This window comes from Coturnix japonica, chromosome 4 (assembly GCF_054131305.1).
Source record: "Coturnix japonica strain WE chromosome 4, WE-NBRP24, whole genome shotgun sequence".
Taxonomy (NCBI): Eukaryota; Metazoa; Chordata; class Aves; order Galliformes; family Phasianidae; genus Coturnix; species Coturnix japonica.
Window position 1 is genome coordinate 39789643 of NC_140666.1, and position 22891 is coordinate 39812533.

The 22891-nt window shown below is 43.2% G+C and overlaps 1 protein-coding gene across 3 annotated transcripts in view; it reads right to left on the reverse strand.

Annotated features, from left to right (window-relative positions):
- Positions 1-201: 201 nt before the first annotated feature.
- The window catches only part of GPRIN3 (GPRIN family member 3), a 30791-nt gene continuing 8101 nt past the window's right edge, over positions 202-22891 (reverse strand). The window contains exons 1-3 of one of the 3 annotated variants that reach the window (XM_015861315.3): positions 10797-10833; positions 9923-10050; positions 999-6585 (exon numbers count right to left, since the gene is read on the reverse strand). In XM_015861315.3, coding sequence (XP_015716801.2) covers positions 4235-6472 — 2238 coding nt within the window. In that variant the 5' untranslated portion in view covers positions 6473-6585; positions 9923-10050; positions 10797-10833 and the 3' untranslated portion in view covers positions 999-4234. Of the gene's footprint in view, positions 6586-9922; positions 10051-10796; positions 10834-22891 lie in introns of those variants that run through there. The other 2 variants (XM_015861314.3, XM_015861316.3) reach the window with 2 other exon arrangements.

A 22891-nucleotide genomic window follows, 5' to 3' on the forward strand; every position in this document is an offset into this window, starting at 1 on the left:
ATTTTCATTTGCTTTTCTGTTTCTAACTGTAGCACTTCAAAGCAGTCATGACACTTAAGATAAAAGCCAGCATTATCTTTAGAGCATATATTTCCTTTTTCTGAATCCCCTGAAGGTACTTCTCCAAACAGCACATTTTCCAAGCTCTTACGTGGTAGTAGTGGTAATAAATGGAGGTTGTTCACCTACTGATATCACCAGTTACTTTATAAGATCAGTTTTATTGAATCATATTTGCATATATCTATACACACTAGCAAAATATACAGCTTTTCCAATAGTTCATTTTCCTAATAGCCATGGAACACTTAGAACATAAAAAATGTGTGAGCTCAGAATGAACAAGTGGGATAACTGCAAAAATTAAGCAAAACATTTAAGGACACAGAAATATCTCCATGAGGAACACATATCACCTAGGTTTTAGTTGTCATTTGATCTTTCCTTCCCAACTTTTCTCAGTAATTCCTTCTTCACTGTTCCAAGGAAGGTTTCCTACCTCGGAAATGGGGAGGACAGGTATTTTCCTCCTTGTCTCCTTATCTTTCCTCACTCTGTTTTTCTAAGCCAGCAGAGGTCAGGAGAACCAACGGAAATGAGGCAAGACTTTGACACTTGTGCCCAAGGCAATGTGAAACCAGCAGACACCAAGTGCACAGACAGCGGGAGTCATCATGGCCTCAAACGAAACCTGGGCCACGCTACAAACTGCCCACAACAGGGTTCCCCTTCAATTCAGCTTTTGTATTGGAAACACAGAAGTAAACATTGTATTCTCAGTAACTGTTCTGGTCTTGGTTCTGGCCACACCAGTCTCTCCAGAAGCTCGGACAGAGAAGTTTCCTTACAATTAACTTGTTTCCCTTGTCTCATCTTCCAACAAACTGAATTTGAGAGTTACTTCATCTAATCAGGCTGCAACACAGTTTCCTCTGGTTTTGTTTTTCCCTATATAGATTTACACACGGGAAGGACAAAGTAATCTTTGTTTCATACCCTTTTTTTTTTTTTTTTTTTTTTTTAATTATTATCCCAAATGGATTTCCTTGGTAGTTAACTATTCAATCAATGCTCTGTGATGCTGAGTCACAGGGCCAGGAAGATGAGCAGGATGAAGGCACATGGATCATCTCCCTTTATGCTCTGCCATATACTACTCCAAGCACATTTTTGATGCTGATACGACACCAAGAACAGTCTTCCTTGGCTGCTAAAAGGCCAATCACACATGAACTTGCAAATTGCTACCCAAAACATGGTTTTGTTTTCCTTCTGATAAACATACACCATTCATTTGAGTGTTCACGGCATCATCTAGATATTGTAAGCACAAGAAACCATAAATTGCCAGTGTTAAGCTACCAGGTTGCCTACAGTCTGCCCTAGGAGGGCACAGTAGAAACACAAAGTATTTTACATGAGATGTGCTGGTGATTATCGATTCATTTTTGTGTGTTTGTTTTGGCACATTATTGCTTGGCTTCAAATGCAGGAGCTCCGTGTTGCTGACATTTTGCAGTTTGTCTGCACACAAGTATTTTCACAGAGTGCAAAAGCACAATGCTCTGCTGACCAACGTGTTTTTTCCAGCTATGCCCATGCAGTTGTTCAGATGCATCCACTTGGTTATCTAACCAGCAACGTTTTGCTGTACGTCTGTATTGGTGAAATTTTCCTGGAAGAAAGGTTGCTTGGTGGGGAAAAGTGGGGGTGGAGCGACTGGTGAAGACTCCTGGCTGGAAGCAGCCGCAGGGTATCCAGAGATTCTTCCTGAAGAAATGTTAACTCCAGTGCTCATGCATTGCTAAGCTCAGTTCAGCCTCAATCAAATTATTCATACCCATATTCTAGAAACATTTTGGAGAGCTTGAGCTAAAGGATAAAGTTCATGGAAGTTGGTCAGTGAATGACAGATGTTTATTCTCCTCTAGAAGAGGACATTTGTACAGGGACAGCTCAGAGCATGTCAGATCACAGTGCTGTAAAAGGAAAGGATGTGCGCTCAGTCAGAGGACACGGTTTAACAGGAGGACAGGACTGGCAGCAGCTAAAAGGGAGATGGCAGAAGGTAAAAGCGTAGGAAGGAACTACACAAAGCCTTGGGCCTTGACAGGAGATAGCAAACACTGCCAAGAACTCTGGGAATCAGAGCCTAACACAGACACAACGTGGTAAGAGACACTGAACTCATCAACTAACCTTACCTAATGATGCTGCTGCAATTAATCCCACACAAAATCTCACATCTCAGACTCTGCTAAGAAGGTGATGTGAACAGCAGCACTAGCAAAAAGACAGAAGAATTTCATCCTAGTAGACAGATGCGGGAAGACACTCTGATGCGGTATTTCAGATTCAACAATTCAGCATCAGATGGGAGATGAAATAACGCACAGAAATGGAATGAGGAAGTGCCACAGAGACCCAAATACATACCAGAGGAAAATTAGGAGCCAATTCAGTGCCAAAGCCAACAGCTTTCACTGAACGAGTTTAAAATATTGTCTAATATATATATACCTTACAGTGTTTTACCCCCTACATAGGGAAAAAGGTGTCTCAACAGCTGCTTTGAAGTCTTGGCAGTTGACACACTCAGAAAATCTAGTCTTCTAAATAAAAGATGACCACCTCAGGGCTACTTCACAGACAAAAAGATAAGAAACTTCACAGACAAAAAGATAAGAAATTATACTAACACTTGTGAGACCTACAGAGTAAGTCTGATGTATTATACTACAGACAAATAAATTATCATTATGATTTGTGAAAAAATTCTTAATGGAATAAAAAATAACTCCTATTTAACTGCGGTACTCTGCAGGATTACAATACCCAAATCCCCAGTGCTCTGCAGAACTGAAAACTATATTTCCTACAAAGTGCAGGAGTTCCTCAGCCTCCCCTGAACTCCGACAGAACAAAAAGCTGGTGGGAAACACATCTCCCAGGCTGCAAAATACTAAGCTGAGAAATGTGACATACGTACATTTGAGACATTATAATATAGCACACTCCTGGAGAAATAATCACTAAGCTACCTCTTATTAGCAGAATCTACAACTTCTCTAATATTAGAAATACACTAAAAATTGTCTCAAGATTTTGGTACTTCTACAAAGTAAATGTTTCAAGTTATCAATATGTTTGTAATATAGAGAGCATTAGGCAAAACAAGGAAAGCACAGGCTAATAAATGGTATCAAGTTTATGAAAGGCAGCAAGAAAAGCACCAGAATAGTGGAAAAAAGTAAATAAATAGATTCAGATAAGGACCTACAAGAACAAAAAATGAGAACAGCACAACACACTAAACACTTCAGTTCATGGACCTAGGCTCACAGCACAGCCTGCTCCTACTCTAACATATTACTATGCATCTCTGAAGTGAGCAAAAAGACCCACACCACTTTAAAGAGTGCTTTACAGGAACAGCGTTCAGCACTGCTGGAGGCTGGGAGTGACACAGGGCTGCTGGGCTGGCATGTGTCATGCCAGGTAACCTCGCTATGCGTGCTCTCATGTCTGGCCCAAGCTGAAGGCACCACCTGCTTGCAAGCACACTCACACCTCTCTTGTCCCCTCATCAAAATCCCATTCACTCAGCTTCTTCTCCCAGAGAAAATCCTTCAGCCCTGACTGTCACTCTTTCCTCAGTCCTCCACTTCAATGGGAAAAGAACCAGCTCTGTCAGGCTCACCTAATCTGAGCTCCACTGAATCAACAGGAGTACGCCTGCCTAGTGATCAGCATCCGTAACCATCTCATGGACTTGCCTCAGCGTAGGCAACTTAAACAAGGAAGGTTGTGGTGCTCCAGGTGTTTACAGCTGTTAACCTTAGTTTCACCTCATCCAGCTCCCCCCAGCATTTTCCCTTGCATAAGACCTTGTGATGTATACCAATAATTTCTGACAGTCAACCTGATAATCTCTCTGCTTCTAGCTTTATCAGAAGGTGCTGCATTCCCTGCAGCAAGGTGGTAATTCATATTTGTGCTTTATGCTAAGTGCCTAGCTTTTATCTGACAGTGATCGGGGATGGGGCATCATGTGGAAATACACCAGCTGTGGCAGTGATGAAGGTGTGATGGAGAGAGTGCCTACTCAGAAAACAAAGGAGAATAATTTCCGCTGTTGCTGCATTGCAACCCCAATGACACAACTGAACAGCAGGACTCGGGAGGAGGGATTCTCACTACCACTGCAGACATCTACCCACCCCTGCAGACTGCTTCAGTCTAACACAGATGACGGAGCAGGTCGTACACAACAATTGGGACGCCTAAAATTCTGCAGCATGGACTGGAATACGTTATGCTGCCTCCCTTTCAGTTTCTTATTTGAGGACGTATCTGAGGAAATGGATTTCCGGTTCTGACTGTTCTGAGCCTGGATCAGTTTCTCGTGTTCTCGTATCTGTCTCTGTAAGTGGTTCTGGATAGCGATTCCCAGCGACTCAGGATCAAGGGAAGCACCGTACACCTCCCATGTCATGCCTTGCTCATCCCAGACAACATCCCTGATGTGCTTGGATTGCTTCACCTGCACTTTTGCCTCCGTGGCTGGGGTGGGCTGCTTCTTTTCCTCATGTTTTGGCAAGGCCTGAGCCGAAGAAGGACAAGCTGTGACATGAATCTCAGGCCTAGTCTCCTTGGCCTGAAGGCCCTGCCGCTGGGGAGCTGCTGAGGCTTCTGGGTGAGGGCTAACATGTCCGGAGCTGCAGCCTGGCATAGCTGTCACTCCTGTCTGCAGCCCGCTAGCTCCTGAAACCTGCTTTGCTTCTTCTTGGCCTCTGCTCTGCTGCTCCCCACCTGCCTTCCCTGTGTGAGCCTTTCTGCTGGCCGGCTCACTGCTTGTGTTTACCACTCCCTGGGTATCCAGCACCATCAAGTCATCCTCCTTTGGTCTTGCCACAGATTGAGGAATCACCTCCGCTTTATTTGCACTCTGACACTGCTCAGAGCTGCCCAGGACTTCATTCTGCTTGGTTTCACCCTGTGTGTGACAGAGTGAAGGTAACTGGCTGCTTCTTGCCTCGTGGACAAGGCACTGCACCTTGTTCTCAGTTCCAGCAGCAGAAGCAGTGTTTTCTTTGCCAGCTACAGGCTGATGATGGGGGTGAATGGCGAGCTGCTGGGCAGGCACTGACTTTGGCAGGGCTGCAGCATCCACCAGCATCACAGTGTTGCCCTTACCACCACTGGCTGCATCCATCCCTTCAGCAGCACTCACAGGGGTCGCTTGGGAGGTGGCAGCTGCTGAAGATAAGGGGAGGGTGGGCTCTGCATTGTCCCCAGCTTCAGCAGACAACGCATCAGGTGAAACTGCAGGCAGCCCAGCAGGCTGGCTTTGGGCTGTAGCAGCCACAGCCATACCAATGGTTGATTTCAGCACAGTATCAGGAGAACGTGGGGATTTCTGTTCTGAGGAGAAGCTGTCAACAAGATTAGACTGGCTCAGCCCCCCACTGGCTTGGTAAATGATGTGCAGTTCTTCCTTATCCTCAGGAGGAGGATTCCCTTTTAAGAAGGCAGCAAGGATGCTGGGGCTGGTAGAGGCCGATTTGCTCTCCACAGTAGCCACAGCCTGAACCTCGGCATCTCTCCATGTCCTGCTTGTTGCTTCCTGAGTTAAAGTGCTGCACTCAGACTGAACTGTCATTGTACCCGTTTCTCTGAATTTGGAGAGATGGGTTGTGCCCAAGTTCCCTGGCTCAACACTGGCATCACGAACAGGATGCGTCCCCTCATGGCTGAGCTGGGCTGGTGACTGGCTGCTCTGCCTTGTCTCAGTTTGATCAGCAGGATGCAGCTGCTCAGTGCCTACAGCCCTACTTTTTGCATCCACAGCCTCCTGTGGGTCGCTCCCAGGATCAGTGGTCATGTCCTTTGCTGGAGAGGCAGGCTGAGTATCAGCTTCTTCTGCTTTTCTGCCTTTTTCTCCTCTTTGCAGAAGACTTGCCTGAGAAGTAAGACAGGACTCATTACCCCCAACTGGGCTGCTTGGTGAAGGACACTGGGTCACCTGAAGCACTGGCTGCTCCTCAGCCCTCTGAGCCTTCACAGCAGAGTCTTCCACCTGCACCAGAGCATTCACCTTCATCTGGCCACCCTGCATGAACTGCTGGGAGTTCTGTGGGGCTGGCATCATGTCAGGCCCACACCCTGATGAGCAGGCCACTGCAACAGGGTCTAGCTCTAGAGCTGCCTGAGGGCCCCCTGCAGCCTTGCTAGAGAGCCCAGGAAGAAGGCTGTCATCCTCAGGCCTCTGGGTGTCGGTGCGCTTCAGGTCACAGGTGCAAGAGGCTGCAGAACCAAGCGTCGTGCAGGGGAAGCCATTGCTGGCCCTCTCTGCAGTATGAGCCTTAGGCAGCTGCCTTGCAGGTGGCAGGTCTCCCAGGTGGTCCTTATCTTCAGAAGCAGCGACCAAGGAGAGTGTGGCAGGTCCCAGGGGATGTGGTACAGTCCCCATGGACTGCCTCAGGTATAGGGCTTGCTGTCTGCTCCTCCTGGGAGCCTTCTTGCAGGACAGTGGGTCCAATGGGCAGGCTACCAGCAGTATTTTGCTGCACAGGAAGGGCTAGCCTGTCAATGAAAGAAATACAGTGTTAGCCATATTCAGATTTAAGAAGAAGAAGTACTAAAAATATTTATTTGACAGCTTGTAAATAAGCACTAGTAGGTAGGCAAGAAAGAAAACACCTAATTCTGCTTTAATGCCACAAAACAAACAAACAAACAAAAAACTCAGATTTCAATCTCTCTCAATTCTGAGGTCTGGATGTCTTCTCCATCCATTAGAACAAGAGAGAATGGTTTCAGTGCAGCAGGGAACAATTTTAAACTAAAAGATAGGAGATTTAGGTTAGTATGTTAGGAAACTGCTCCACTCAGGGAGTGGTGAGGCACTGGCACAACTGTCCAGAGCAGCTGTGTATGCCCCATCCTTGGATGTGCTCAAGGCTAAGTTGGATGGGATCTTAGGCAGCCTGAGCTGGTGAGTGGTAGCCCTGCAGAAGGGCTGGAACTAGGTGTGCTTTGAGGTCTTTTTCAACCCAGCCCATTCTGTAATTCTAACACAATGCTAGGGACAAAGAGAGAGGGATGAGCAGAAAGGGAAGCAGAATGGATGTGGAAGCCTGAGGGAAAATACTTAGCTACAAGAGGCCACAAAATGAACTCTGAGGTAAAATCCTCTATCAATCTGTCTGTGGAAGGTGAAAAGTAATACCTTGCCTGCTGTGAGCAGGTGAAGATCAGATCTGTTTCCCTGGACCCCTGGGACCTGAGCAGTCTCACTTCATTGTCCAACCTCACCCCCTTCCTGTCACAGAGAGTCCTTCCCTCCCTCCATTCCCTGTCACCAAGGGAATGCTAACACCAGGCAACAGGCCAGCTCAGACTAACATGCACAGAGTTACTCCATGATAAAAAGAATACAGAGGGAAGATAACCTGCTGAGTAGTATGGATGAATGAATGCCAAGAGAAGCTACTGCGCCGCAAAGCCAATGCCACAGCCAGTGAAACAGTGGGGAGGGACTTCAACCAGGTGGAACAGAGTTGTCCAGGTTGAAATCTGGCCAGGACTGCAGAGAAACTGTCACTTCAAGCAGAAGATGACCTCAAAGTGTGCTTCTCAGCTGGGGGCTTCAAGAGCACTCAGCACTGCCTGGCTCAGGTCCTGCTAGAGGTCAAAGTACCACCCCACTCAGTGTCTGCAGAGCAGTGGTGAACCAGTAATCAAGTTCCACTTTGTTCTTATTATAAATTGCAACCATTGTGTGGGGACTGGTTGGGCACTAAGCGGCAGGTGGTGAACAATCGCACTGTGCCTCACTTGTTTTGCAAAATATATATATATATTATCATTGATATTTTTTTTCCTCTTCTATCTTAGTAAATAATTTTTATCCCATCTCACTAATACTACTCTGTTGCTTTTTCTTCTCTGATTTTCTCCCCCATCCCACTGGGAGGAAGGGGGAGTGAGCGAATGCCTGTGTAGCACCAAGCTGCTGATGGGTTGAACAACACTATTTTTTTTCCTAAGAAAAGAAAAACACTGCAACTTATTACTTATTCATTAACCTTTATGTCTTCCAGATATTAATAATTTATTATTTTTATCCTGTATCTTTGGGCTCTATCCAACCACAGATGCACACAGCCTTCCAGGGAGCTGAGATCCTGCCCCTGCAGGATACCGAATTACTTAGCTGCAATCTGTGTTAGCAGCCCTGTATCACTTCAAAGTGGGTCTGCTCCAAGGCTAACACTTGCTAGGCTATTTGAGATGCACTGAGTTTATGTAAAACAGACTGCAAAGTTGCACAACTTTGTGACTGCCTACAAGACACGTTTGCTTCATTCTATGCTCACTGTGTCAGCCAGGGCAGTCCTGAAGAAGGAAAGCCATCCAACTTCATGCTGTTGTACCATGACTGAAAGTCTAATGACTGCGAGCAGAGCAGCAGATGGCTCAGGGCATCTATTTTTCTAAATTCTAGTACCCTCTTCTTTCCTTTTCCAAATGTCAATGCAAAACAAACCAGAACATACAGTTGGGTGGGTCACATTATTTTGTTCTTAGGTCAAAAGTTTCCTTAAAACCAACTAAACAAAATCTGGTACAAAATTCAAACCAGTTCTTAGAATGAGACGTACGACTTGAGGAATAGTTTCAGAACAAATAAAGAATGTAGAGCAGATCTGTTTGGCTCTCCACTATATGAACATCTCAGAGAGGGGGGTACATTAAAATCAGACACTCCGGATGGAAGCAAATTGCCTGTGTTCTCATGTGCAAATCCCACAGCAGCAGAGACACCAGCACAGGTCTGTGTGCTACAGCTAGAGGCAGCTGTGACAGGAATTCCTCATACTGGAAGAGCACTGTCTGTAACTGAAACCCACTCGAAGGAGGAATAATCCCTTGTTTTTCAGTTAAGTAAATCAGTTCTGACCAGAACTCCCACATGAACCCCTCATCTCTTTTTAGAGTCTCTTCAGCAGCATCACTAGAAAGTATGTTTAAGAAAGCTTATTTTTGATGTATACACTTAAATGACTGCCACAAGTGCTAATTACAAGTGATTCTGCTACCCATCTCCAGACATATAGTGCCAAGAGGAATGTCTGCCCTAATAAACCCACATATTCCTGGTGCGGGGTAACAGAGCATGACCCAGACATTTCACTTAACATCAGAACACAGGGCAGGGAGCCAGGTCACCCTCCTGAAATATAATTTTATGAGAACAAGGTCTTTGTAAAAACTTCCTTGTCAAAGTCACGGGAGCTTTGTTATGATTAGACTCTTTACTAAACTAGGCTGATGACAGGAGCCAACAACACTGTAGTAACATATGTAAATGTGGTAATTATTGTCCATGTTCATTCTCAAAATTAGTAAAAATCAAAATGCCTTATGCAAGAGAAAAACCAGCAAAAGCAGTTAATTACAGAACTGGAAAGGCATTTTCATGACTGCCAGGAGTGAAGGACAACAGTGAGGCCTGTGGGCACAGTGTACGCATGCTGTTCCACTGCCAAAACAGTGAGGATTCAAACAAACAAACAACACTGACTGTGAGCAAATACCTTGAAGAAAAAGAAATAGAAACCTCAGAAGCTGGTCAAAATAATATGTCAAGACAATTCAAGATCACTGGTAAATTTTGCAAGTGTTACATGCCTGACCTGGAGCAAACAACTAAAAATTTCTTTTATCAGAAAGAGATATTAGTATCTCCACAAAGGTCAAAATCAGTTTTTAGTAATAAGAACAGATTTTTGACATGAATACGTCTCTCCTCCTCCTTGTTCATTCAGATGAATGAACACAACCACTAGTGCATCATGCCCAGCACAAAGCTGTTGGCAACCACACAGCAGAAAATGTGCACGGATTTCAGGCTTACCCAGGGGACTGCTCTGGAGATCACAAAGATACGGAGGCCATTTAGATATGGTCACTGCATCCCCTCTGTGATGCTGCTGCTCCAAATGATAGTCAGACCACACCTACAAACACAGCAGGAACCTGCACCTGGGCAGACAGGGATGCAGATGGTAGAGGCAACACATTAAATGCCATCAGGCTGCAACACCCTCCCTACAATTCTATTGTTATAGCATTTGGGCCCTGGGCTGGTTGTTATGGGCTTGCTGTTATATAAAAGTCACACTAGGCCAGCCCAAAGCTTTGTTTGGCTTATCTACGCTTTACTTGGACAAGTCCATTCCCTGAAAAGCCTCTTTAACTTTGCAAAGTGCAGAAGGGCAAAGCACAGCTCAACCTGCTGCTCACAACCTGCAAATGAAAACAGGAGTAAAGTCAATCCTGCCAAATGCCACAGAGGTCTCTGGGCCTAATCCAAAGCAACGCAAACTGCATTGCATCCTCCTTCATTTGATTGAGCTGCTGGCCAGAGCTTAAACACACACTTCCAAAAAGCCACAGAAACAGGGAATGCTACAGTCTACTCAACTATATGCAAACAATTCCAATTAATTTGAAATACAACTTCAAATCTAATATTTAAAATTAAATATCCACTCACACAATGCAGGTAACACTGTCAGATTTTGTTTCTGAGTGTAGGTATTGTTTGCTTCATAAATCTACAGTCCCTGTACTCTCTAGACCCTTGTTGAAGTCCTGGGGGTCCAGAAAGTGTTGTGCCCAGCAGGCTGCATAAGCAGCTTGCAGCAGCTGGATCTCAAATACTCTCTAGTACTTAGACAGGCAATCCCTCATGTTCACTACTGTAATTTGGATACTGCAATCATTACCTTAGTTCAGAAGCAAGCATCAGTCATAGCAACCTCAAGACTGAAAAATAAAAATAATAAAAAAAATAAATCAGTATCAGAGTAAGTGGGCTGGGATTGAGATAAAAGGATTGTACTCAGGAAGAGCTCAAACAGATCTGAGCACACCTCTGCTCTAACTTCCTGCCAAAGGGACCAAATCAGTCCAAGATCTGTGGCAGCGTGAGTGCAGTAAGCCCAATTCAAACTCCACCATGCTGCTGACAGCAAAATAATGACCTACTCCTTCAATTAGAAAGATTTCCATCTAAAAGGAAGGATGACTGCAGCCCTGCTCTAAGACTCTGTGTTCCAGCCCATGACCCATCTGTTCTCTGTGAGCAGCACCCAACTTGCTTCTGCCAGGAGACTCATGCAACAACCACTTCCAGCCCAGTGCACATTCACAGGGCCATGATAACAGCTGCTAGCAGCATCATGATATAGATTTTCTGCACACATGTCTGGCTCAGACTTCATTTCTGGTTTCACTTTGTTTTTAATCTCTGTCAGCAAATAACTGCATCAGAAGACATGCAATTATGGGCTCTTTACCTCAATGACTACAGCTGAAGGAACCATACCAGCAATCCTCACTCAAAGGTCCCCAGCACTAAGTTGCAAGGCTGGGATAGCTCTTCTGAAGAGGAGCTTCTCCTGGCCTCCCCTCCTCAGCCTCTCACAAAGGCAGCAGGGTGGCAGCACAGAGAGAATGGCCTGCTCTGTCCCAGACTGACCCACCTTTGAGTGCTGTCTTCTGTCTACTTGCTGTTCTGCCCTTGCACATCCTCCCTCACCCCATGTGTGGCCCCATGGGCAGCTAGGTTCTTAGCATGTCTCCTCCAAGGGCTATAGGACCAGGTGAAACACTTTCTTCTACCAGGCATGCGCAGACATAAAACTACCTGCTGGAAAGCAAGCTTGTTACAGTGCCACCAAGAGCCTGGCAGCCCTTCTACTCCAAGGTGAAAGAGAAGGAGAAACGGGTTTGTGAAAACAGCCAAATCAAACAGCAGCTACCCTAGCTGGCAGTCAACTGTAACAGTTATATAAGCTTCAGCCACACTCTCAGCTCATATCCTGGATCACTCCAGAGGGGACATGAGATGTTGACAAAACCCACAGGGCTATATGTTTTCCTTTTTTTAAATTGCATGTTATTATGTTTAATCTCATTATTTATCGGAGTGTTTTTTGAACTTCAGTATCTGACACCAGAGGTGACTTTTAAGGACATGCAGCCTGATTTCAAGGGTAAGCCTTGTTTCACAAGGAATGAATGCTCCTGACACGTGCAGGTGGAAGGAAGCCTACAGCCTGCTGTCCATGTCAGGCAGGTGACTGCATTTCACACAGTTCACTGCCACTCTGAGCTTCTTCTACTTTCTTGTTACTCAACGGTAAGCTGTGTTTGAAGGACACCAGGAAGGCTGTATGAACCTTTCAAACACCACTCCCATGTTTGATATTGAAAGTGACATGACTGTCCATCATTTAAGGGGAAATTTCCATCCTCAACTATCCTGCTATCTTTCTTTCTGCCTGATAAAACCACGATGAAAATCTAACCCCTCATTAATGTATATCATACAACTGACTGCCTTTGAACACTGACTGCTGCCAAACAACAGCTCTGTGGTTTTTTTTGAGAGAGCAGTTTAACAACAGCCAATGATAAACACCTTTTCCCTACACAGCAATACAAATGTGACTTCGTTTCAAAGCAAGATGATCACCTTCAGAGGGGAAAGCATACTGCTGGCTCAGCACCCATGCAATTCTTGCTTTCTCTGCTATGATTTCCAGTTAACAAGTGGCAACCAGGATGATGCGGTTTATGTAGACATACATCTACTGGGAACTGGCTCAAAACCAAACCCACATTTTGTGCAGCCAGGAAAACATAACTACTGCTTAGCAGGCCTGGCTTGGAGAAAGGGTGGCTCTGTGAGACAAAGGATATTATCCAACACGCTTTTGGTTCCTTGAACGCAAGTTTCCTGAATTTCATGATGACTTTCTCCTTAAGAGCACTCCCCCAGCACACTGCATGCAAACACCATCGTTGTGGCAGAAGCAGCCCCAGCAGTGGTGGCAGCACACTGGTTAATTAGGCCTGATTTGCTGCTGATTAACCATATTATTGGCATCCAGAGAAGCTTATTGTAGTAGCATGGTTATTTGCCAACATAGCAAGTAAGGAAATTTTGCCTTGGATGAGCCTACAGAAGGAAGAATAAAATATATATATATACATGCATAATTTAAGAACCAACTCTAATTTTTAATTCTCATCCCCTGGGAAATTAAGCTCTCCTCATATACCATATTATTTTAATGAAGGCACTGGGCTCAATATAGGAGAATAGTTCTGTACATAACAGGAGCTGGCAAAAGGATATACCCATTGCTGTTTACAAGCATTATCCTAATGGAAAAGAACTACTCCAAATGGCATGTAATTAGAGAAGAAGGATGCAGAGTCTAACCAGTCATTACAGTAACAGAAATTTGCTGTAGTGTGTGATTAACCTAAGAAAGGCATGATGATGATCTCACCATATCTACTCTTGCCTCCTGGCTATAAGAACACAACTAATGTGAACACTGAGGCTTGCAGCCGAAACAGCAATTGCTGTGGCTTTTTTTTTCAAGTTAAAAATACCTTCCATTCTTCCTGCCTCCACCTCCACAGTTGCTTCCTGTTCTTTTTTGTGTTCTCACTCTACTGTGCTGCTGCCTGTCCTGGACAATAAACACAGTGAAAGGAACAAATTAATCTCTGTAGTAAACCACCTCCTGCTAAACACCTTCTGAAAAATCACAAGAGGAGACACTGTGCTACAGCCACTTCTTGTCTGCTGTATGAAGGCTCTGCAGGAAGCCAAACAGTGGCAAGTTGGAAGCCTTTGGATATTGAGAGAGAAAATAGGAGCAATTCACTGCTATATTTTACAATGCTGGTAAATGCTCTTCTGAGGGCAGTGACACAAACCCATACATCCAGCTGAGGACTGTAAACTGCTCACCTCAGCCACATGAGCTCGCAGTACAGCTGCAGGTGGGACTGTTACATGAGAAACTGTTGTCTAAGTCTCATACACCTTTACTTGACGCTATATACTTTAAAAAAAAACAACCAACCAACCAACCAACCAAAAACTGATTCAGGTGAAATTGGACCAAATCAGAAAAGAGCAAGATAGTCTCGTTCATTATTATCACTTTAACCAATGAGGTACTACTGCATTCAGGACATGGGGAAGGCAGGTGGTATCAACCAGCCAGACATGGGATGACACACACTAACTGACACCTTGCAATGCCTGGGAAAACAACATTTGTCACATTCAGCTGATTGTCAGTGACACCATCGTTCTTTATACCAAAAAAACAGTGGAGCAGCCTAACGTCACACACAGCAGGGCATCTGCAAGGGCTTCCACTCACCTCACCCTAATAAAGGTAAATGCTGGATAGGAACATGGTGGTAAAATCTTACACCTATAAATCACACTGTGTTTTCTTGAACTTCCACCCAGAGCTGACAGACAGCATTAAAAGGCACATCTGAGAAACAACCCAGGTTACAGCAGCTATCACCACAGCAATTCTGATCAGGTAAACCTGAGAGAAGAACTTTGCTCTGGCTCTTGCCTTGTGAAAGCAGAGGTTTGGGTACCATTATAATCTCCATAAAGTAAGCCTCAAACCTCACCTCACTAACTTAGAATCCTGAAGTTCTCTGTGTGACCAGAGAGTTCCTTAAGACTGAGAGATCCTTAAACCTTCTCAGTCTACCATCTGGATATGCTTGAACAAAGGTTCAAGCATATCCAGACTGCAGAGTGGTTTCCATAGATGAAGGAGCCAACATGAGATCTTTCCGCAGCAAGAAAAGCACCAACAGCTGTGCTGCACAGCAGCCTATTTTAGGAACAGCTGATTATAGATAGTTTGTCCCACAGGTGTCTGATGGCAATAGCTTTTCAGAATTGCCCTTGCAGCCAACACAGGTGTGTGTAAAATTCTCTCCCACTAACAATTTCAGGAATTGCCCTCCTTTCTTCTATTAGAATTGGTCCCTAATAAAGGCTTATTCAAAACATGTATTTATATCCTTAGATTCAACACTCTTCTATCCTTCCAGCCCCTTTGAGAGTGGCTAAGGCTGCATATCATTTTTATACTATGTTTTAAATGTGCATTATCTTGGGCTTAAGAATAATTTTATTCTCCTCTTCTGAACTCTCAGAAGTCACAAAGTTTATAAGATAAACCCTGGTGTCCAAGATTTGGTAAACCTCATCTGTCAGAACCCAACTAAAACCAGAAATGCTTCCTTAACACAGCTGAACTCAGACATTAGTTCAATAAAAACTCTCCTCTCAGCTGTTTTACAGTATTTCTCATTTAACTACACTGGAAACAGAGACCCAGCATGTCTTGCTTTGTAATTCCATTCAAAGCTAATAATAATATCAGGAGTCAATTACTGGAGCCATACATAAACCAAAACTTTGTGAGTGTAGACCTCTGCAAGGACATAAGTGCATACATGAGCTGTTATGACATTCCTACTCTTGCTGTGGGCCAGGGGCTTCTAGGGCTAGAATTCTGGACTTCTCACTTCTCTAGATTTAAGACAGCTGCATTTACCTTTTCATTTATCACACAACTCAAGCAACACATACTGTAGGGGAAGCACCAGTAAAGGACGTTAACTTTGATGTGAATTCTTGAATTACCATTCCTCAGGATGATTGCAAAATTACTTAATGACTATCATTAGCATTAATTGCAATGACAGCTCAAACAAGATATATCTTGCCTGGGTTTAACAGAACCTCAGGTTTACTGAAGCTGATGCTGCAACCACCTGCTCAAGACCAAGTTCTGGGTAGCTGGACTGGCACTGACAATTGCACCTTGCCCTCCATGTACAGCTCTACATTTCATGCTGCTGCTTCACAGTGCAAGAGCAAAACATGCCTCCAAGCTTTGAAAGGGGAAAAAAAACAAAACAAAACAAAACAGACTGAGCAGTCCCAGACAATTACTGAATTTATCACATATCACCCTACTCCTCACATCAGTCTGTGCTCCTCTCCCTTCCTCCTCAGGGCAACTTCATCTGCCCTTGCTCAGGCTGCCAGGAATTTAACCTGCAGTTATTAGAAGCGAGTGGAGGTCAGGTTGTTCCTTTCCAGGGCACAGCTGTGTGCAAGTAGGGCTCTGCAACAGCTTTGCTCTTGTTTCCAAGTCATCTGGAGGGCGTGAAAACCCATCACTCACAGCTTAGAGCTTGATTACTGGACTAGCATTGAACGCAATGTCTGATGCACAGATGTCTACTTGAGGGAGTGAAAAAACACATGGCAGCTTTTCAGCTAGAATGAAAATCCAGGCAATGTGATTTATTTCCACATGGGATCTCCTTGAAGATAAGCACTGGATACTTCACCAGCTGTGGATGTATGGTTGGCTTCCTACCACAATTTATTTTCATTGACATCCTATTTATGGACACAGTTTTTACTGTTTCAAACTATGCATACATACAGGATTGCAGACAGACATACAAACATAAATAAAATTGGATATATGCTAATGTAATAATAAGCATCCTGCATAATCTTGGTAATTAAAGCCAGGCTCTGAAATCAAATAAGTCTGAGTCTCTAAAGTGCGGGATAATCAAAAATGCCAGCAAAGCCAGTTGGAGTCAAAAGTTGCCCAGTACTTCTGAAGACACAATTCCTTTTTTATTTCCCATTCGTATGCAAGAAATGCCAGGAGGACTCAAAATATTCTCCCATTTTGCTGGATGGTATATGTAGGCAGAAGGATACAAAGAAAGAAAGAAGGATACAAAGAAAGAAAGAAGGATACAGAGAAAGAAAGAAGGATACAGAGAAAGAAAGAAGGATACAGAGAAAGAAAGAAGGATACAAAGAAGGATACATTTACAGCTTAAGCAGGCAAAATACAGAGCAAAGGTAGCAACTGAAACTTTTTCTACCTCTTTAAAAGATACTGTTAATGAAGAACGCAGAGAAAATGATACAGTCAGAGTATAACACCAGTGGTTCAAGTAGAGAAGAGATTTCTTGTATAATCTCATCATTACTACTGAAAATTCTTTGCATCTGTTAGTGTAGGAATCTGGCTTTGAAGATCCACTTTTTGAAAGACTACCAAAAGGTATCAAAAGGGCTGTCACCTTGCTGGATTACTGCCATTTAGCAAGGCCTGAATCTATAAAGAGGAGAAGGAGTTTGGTATTCTTTGCTCAAGCAAAATCTATAAAAACAAACAAGTATAAAATAGGCTGCTGCCACCATTTACACAAAGCAAAACAAAATAATAATGGTGATGAAACAAAAATAAAAGAAACCCCCAGACCTTAGCAAAAATCACCACTTTATAGTTGAACCAGGCTAGGAAGGTTACCTATTCAAGAAAAGAACTTGCAACCCTATGCTTTCCCCTCCAGACCTGCTCAGCTGCTGGTCGGCTCCAGCCAGATAATTACTACAGCTTGATCCTAACTGCCTCAGCTCTATTCACTTTGCTCCCTAATCTATTAATTTATTAACAGCTACAAACCACAGATCTCAACAGCCAATGGAAAACTGTTGGGTTTATGCTATTACAAGTCAACAGGAGAAAAAAATAATCATCTTTGCAAATGCAGTCTGCCACAGAAGGTGGTTAAAGAGAGACAGATGTTCAGTCAGCATTGCAGATGGGCTGGAAAATCCCATAGCATCACTCCAAACCCCTTACCCTTTCCCCCTCCCCAGAAGGCAGAAAACTTGCTCTTTTTCTCCCACTATGCACAGACTATATCCTAAGTTTACAGGTGAAGGCTGGAACTCTTAGGAAGCAGTTACCTGCCCCATTGATCTTTTCCCTGGGCAGCAGCTAGCTCATGTTATTCAGGTGTTAAACTTTAAGGTTAGCGTACTTCAGTTCCAAGCTTCTCCCACGAAAGTGGAGAACAAGCCTGGTCTAGAACTGCTCATTCTGGGAACAATTCTTCCACATGGACTCAACTGCTTTATTTGTTACGTGGGATTATTTCTAGAACTGCAGAATAAATTCCAGCTCGGTGGAAAAGCAGTAGATGGCAACGTAAGGGCTGCTTGCTTAGGAAAAGATGTACACGGGGAAGTGAGGTGGCTGATAAATGTGATAAAGAAGCACGCTGGCCCTCTGCCTCCCCGACCTAGGCTTGAATGCTCTTCCAGCACTGATTCCCCATCTGCTTCTTACTGTGTGCTCTGTGCCAGAGTATTTCACAGCTTCACATAGCTCAAGGCCAGGAAACTGTTCACAAGAAATGGATGTTTTTAGCAGTGTTTTGCATCATGTCATTTGAAAGACAGTTTAAGCACTGTTTAAATATTTGTGAAGGTGGCCATACTCATACTTCTTACTGCCTCACATTGTACATTCTTCAGCTTCAGCGTTCTAAGCATTTTCCTGCATTTCTGAGCTTCCAATGGGTGGGTTTTTTTTTTTCTGTAATGCAATAATGTGATGGAAAGTATAGCAAGAGCAGGGCAGCAAAGTCTTTGGCTACAGCAAATGATGACAAGCCCAAATGCAGCAGCCATAGACACAGAAACAAAGGGAAGAAAAAAACAAAACCCTACTTACTTTTGAAAGGCCTTGTGTAGGCAGGGTTCTTCAGACAAATACCCACAACCTCCACTGCCAGCCCTTAAATGAGGTCTCGGAAGGGGAGGATCCTGGCTCCACACCTTCTGGTCACTCAGTCACATTGCATGCACCTGAGCTCCCCTGGGTTGGCTCTGACTTACACCAGGTGCTCCATCACTGGATGAGGCCATGACTTAGCATTTCCACTACATTTCCATTTTGTGATTACTATTTTTTTGTCGTCTGTTAGGGCTGTCTCTCAAAACAGATGACTGAATCATCCAAATGCAAAACCATTAAAAAAAAATATACTCTCCTACTCTACAGAAAGCATATTTCTGAGCAGGGCAATAAGAATTAAAAAAAAAAAGTGTAGACATAACTGAAAAGTGCGTGTGAACAGAAGGGGAAAGCGCCAAAAGTCTGTCTTCTTTTCAGTCACAAACAAGAAATCTTTCCTCAAGAAAGCCAGAATTAGTCATGAAATATATATAACTGACTGATCTTTTCAACTGTCTAAAGTGAAGAATTTCAAATAAAAACTGGGTGCCTATGGAACATTTATGCCTGTTAAATCCTAGTCATGGAGTTCATCTTGGCAGCACATGGACAAAATCCTACATTGAACATATAAGGTCAGCCTTGAAGATGGGGGAAGAGAAATGAAAGAACACTGTGTTACTTCAGGGGTAACATATATGGCCATGTACATCTCTTCAAAATACTGTTCAAGACTAAGCTAATGGGTCTACCCTTAAACACATTTAACTCTTTCTTTAACTTCACTGTACAAATCTTAGGAAGAGCCTCAGTATGGCCTTCTAGAAAAGAGGCACTTCTGCAGTTTTTTCACTTAAGATGTGAGAATAAGCTGAATCATTAACCATCCAGCAAAAGGATCAAGAAAGAATGCATAAAAGTGATTGCAAACAGACAGTGGAGAAAGTAATAACAAGGCCTACTCGGTATCTTCTTTGCAAACTTTTACCACTCAGCTCTTGCACTAACAGTAAGTTATTGCAAAAAAACCCACACTGAAATAATTGGTCTTGAAGCTTACACACAGTGTAGTCTATCCATACAAAGCCCACTGGAGACTGGCTCCAGATTTGCAGAATTCACTGGCACAACCAAAGTACAGAAGCTAGAAGAAAGAGTGTTGAGCAAAACCCCATGCTCAAGCAAAAACACATCCTGAAAGCTACTCTGTACAGGCAAATCCCTGGTAGATTTTATGAAAGAAACACCTTGAAGAGGCAAAAAACTGTTGCAAGGAAAATGCTATCATACTGTTTAATCAACTGATGTTTCTGCCACAACTTATTGTGAATAACTCCTTCACAGTTTGTTTCCCCACTCCTGTGGTTTCTTGCTGGCCACAAGCACCTGTGCATTTTAACATTTCTTTTTTTGTGAGTTCATTGCCATCATTATCTGCTCTTTGGAATAGCAACATTGCTCTGTACAAGCCAGGAACACTTCAGGACCATCACTAAGGAATGGAGAGCACAAGTATTTAGAAGAGCATTCTGCTGGCTGAATGAAGCATCACTGCTAAATTTTCTTCTCATTCATTTCCAACTCATCTGCCCTAAATTCATTCTGAATCAGCTGCCTACAGACTGGATGACTGAAAGGATGTTGTTTGCCTTCCTGTCAGAATGGCAGCTATAGTGCCTGGAAAAAAAACTGCAGCAATTTTACATCTCTGGTTGGATACTACTGGTAAAAGGCCATATTTATATTTCATATAAACTACAGCAGCTCAGTTGATGGGGTTTTCATCAATGAAATTACAGCCTTTTACTACAGGGTCAAATTTCACCCATCTAATTCAGGTTTGGTGTTTTTCTTTTTTCTGAGCAGCATGTAAGCCACTGACTAATGTACTTCCCGCACTAGCAGGTGTGGCAGTGATTGCTGACCAGTTGAACTCGTGTGGCGGTTACAGACTAATTTGATTGCAGATGTTGGATTATAAACCACACTGAAAAAGATGAAAGGTTTAAGCAGACAAAATAAGAGACAAACTGAGAGACTCATTAGTCACTAGAAGGCAGGCAGTGTTACTGGAGAAGCGACAGCACATGGGTTGTCTTGGAGCATCAGTACAGATTCAACTGATAAGTAAACAGTGAATGGCGTTGGTTACACTGCTCACTATTGTTATAGTGATTATTATATTATAAATTGAATAGCTAGCTACTTAAAAAAAAAAAACAAAAAAAACCCCACAACCTGTTATTAGCTTTTCCTTCTTTTTAAATGTTACTTTACTTACACCTAAGATTTTTGAGGAGTGGCTCAAACACAACTGTGTGGGCTCTCTACCTGTCATCTGCCTATTTGGGTTGGCTACTGATAGGGACATCTGCTCATGTTCTTGCAGGCATGTTGCTTTGGATGTGATAGGCACCTACAAATACCCTGAATGTAGGAACTTAGCTGAACCCCCTCATGTGCTGATTAATACAGTCAGTCCACTTGCTTTCTTGTTTGGGAGCAAATATGAGTGTGCCTATTGTCTGCCTCTTTGGCAAGCCCTCTGCCACCTTCCAGCATGGAAAACTGTAAATCTAAAATAGGTCATTTTGTTATAAAAATACATTTCCCAAGCAATGTTCCCCCTAGGCCCTTCATAATAAGAACATCTTTTGAATTGAATAAATATTGTTCTGCTATTTCCCAGTATCAGCTGCACGTATTTCTGTGATAATGCACAAGCACAGTCCAGCTGGAAGCAACTCTTAAAGTACACAACTTAATTCAGGAATACTTCCAGTGGAAGCTTTCTATGCCTTATGATAGAATTCTATTATCTGGTTGACTCTGTGGACGGTGTAAAGTGTCCCCAAGACGTGAGGTATGAATTGTTCCCCTGATGTTAATGTATATACCAAACCTAGCCAGCGAGGTAAAGGCTTCTCTCCTCACCGAAACAAAGACAACCTCTGTGTTAGTTTGTATGTCTGGTAAATGCAGGAGGAAGCTGCTTATCCCTCCTATTTCTTAGGCATCAAGCTAATCAAGACTAAGACAAAATAAACAAACAAACAAACAAACAAACAAACAAATAAATAAATAGAAATAAAAATGAAGGCTAGATTCATTCCTGAGATTCAAAAAGCCCAAGAAGCTAAATTAATGAAGTTAATTCTTCTGTAATCCTCATCTGTTAAAACTTTCCTCTGCATTTCCTGATGAAACTTGCCTGACTTCTCAGGAAATTAAAAAAAAAAAACAAACAGATTTAGGTCCTCAGTCATATTTTGCAGCACATCCTTATACATTTCTGGCATCATTAGTGCATGGCCAGAGCTACAAGCTGGATTTAGCCCTATGAATCTTAGGTTCTTAGGCATGGGATAAACAGGACCAATTTTGCACAGTCCTAGCTTGAAGTCACCATGAGCAGTTCAGCCCCCCGCAGAGATAGATGAATGCACATTTGCAATTTGTAGTACTTATTCTTATGGCATAACCAGGATTATTTGGAGGACTGGAAGGAAGGCAGAGGCCTGGAATTCTGGTCACTTCACCACGCCAGTGACTGGGGTAACCATCAGAAATACCATTTACCCTTTATCTGAAAATGTCTTTGTTGTTCTGAGAACTGTCAAATGTTATCACTGTTGCATCTGTAATTGGAATACCTGTCCCTGTGGATTAGATGGAAGTTAAGTTACAGAGCACTCAGCCAATCTTGTAAGGCTGTTGCTTAGCTTGAGCAGAAATCTGGATTCTCATAAACGTATGCAGATATTTATAGTCTGCTCAGTGGCTTTTAACAGATAGTACCTAATTATTAACCCCAGGGGGAGGATTAACATTTTCTTGTAATAAATATGGAGATTTTTTGTGTGCTGTAGTGTTATAAAACTTTCAGCTCTTGTTGTGAAATACCAGACTTTCAGGGTGGAATAATTCTGTCATCTTGTTTCCATACAGCTCTTCTCAGAGTATCATCTTTCTGACAAATGTTTTGTCACATTATTTCTACCCCTTCCAATGCCACCCAGCATGCTTCTTATGTTTTATCATTTCCCTAATGACTCATCTCTAGAGCTAAGCCTATTGACTGTGAAGTTTCTTATGAAACTGATGCTTCAGAGAAAAGAGAGTGACGTTAACATCAGAGACCCATAAATTCAAGAAGTTAAATACTAAGGACTGATTATCCTTCTGTCTTTTCTAACCTATGGGCTAGACAACCTTTTCCAGGAGAGCTAAGCTGGGAAGGCTGACGGGACTTTTGTACCTCTTCACTTTCTGAGCTTGGGACATGGTGATATCCAGTTTATTCCTTAGCACACAAAGGCCACCCTAAAAACTGCTCTGACCTGCAGCTTTAGTAGCCTAAGAAAACCAGAAGTTGCTAAAACACAGCAAGATCCCACATATCATCTTTG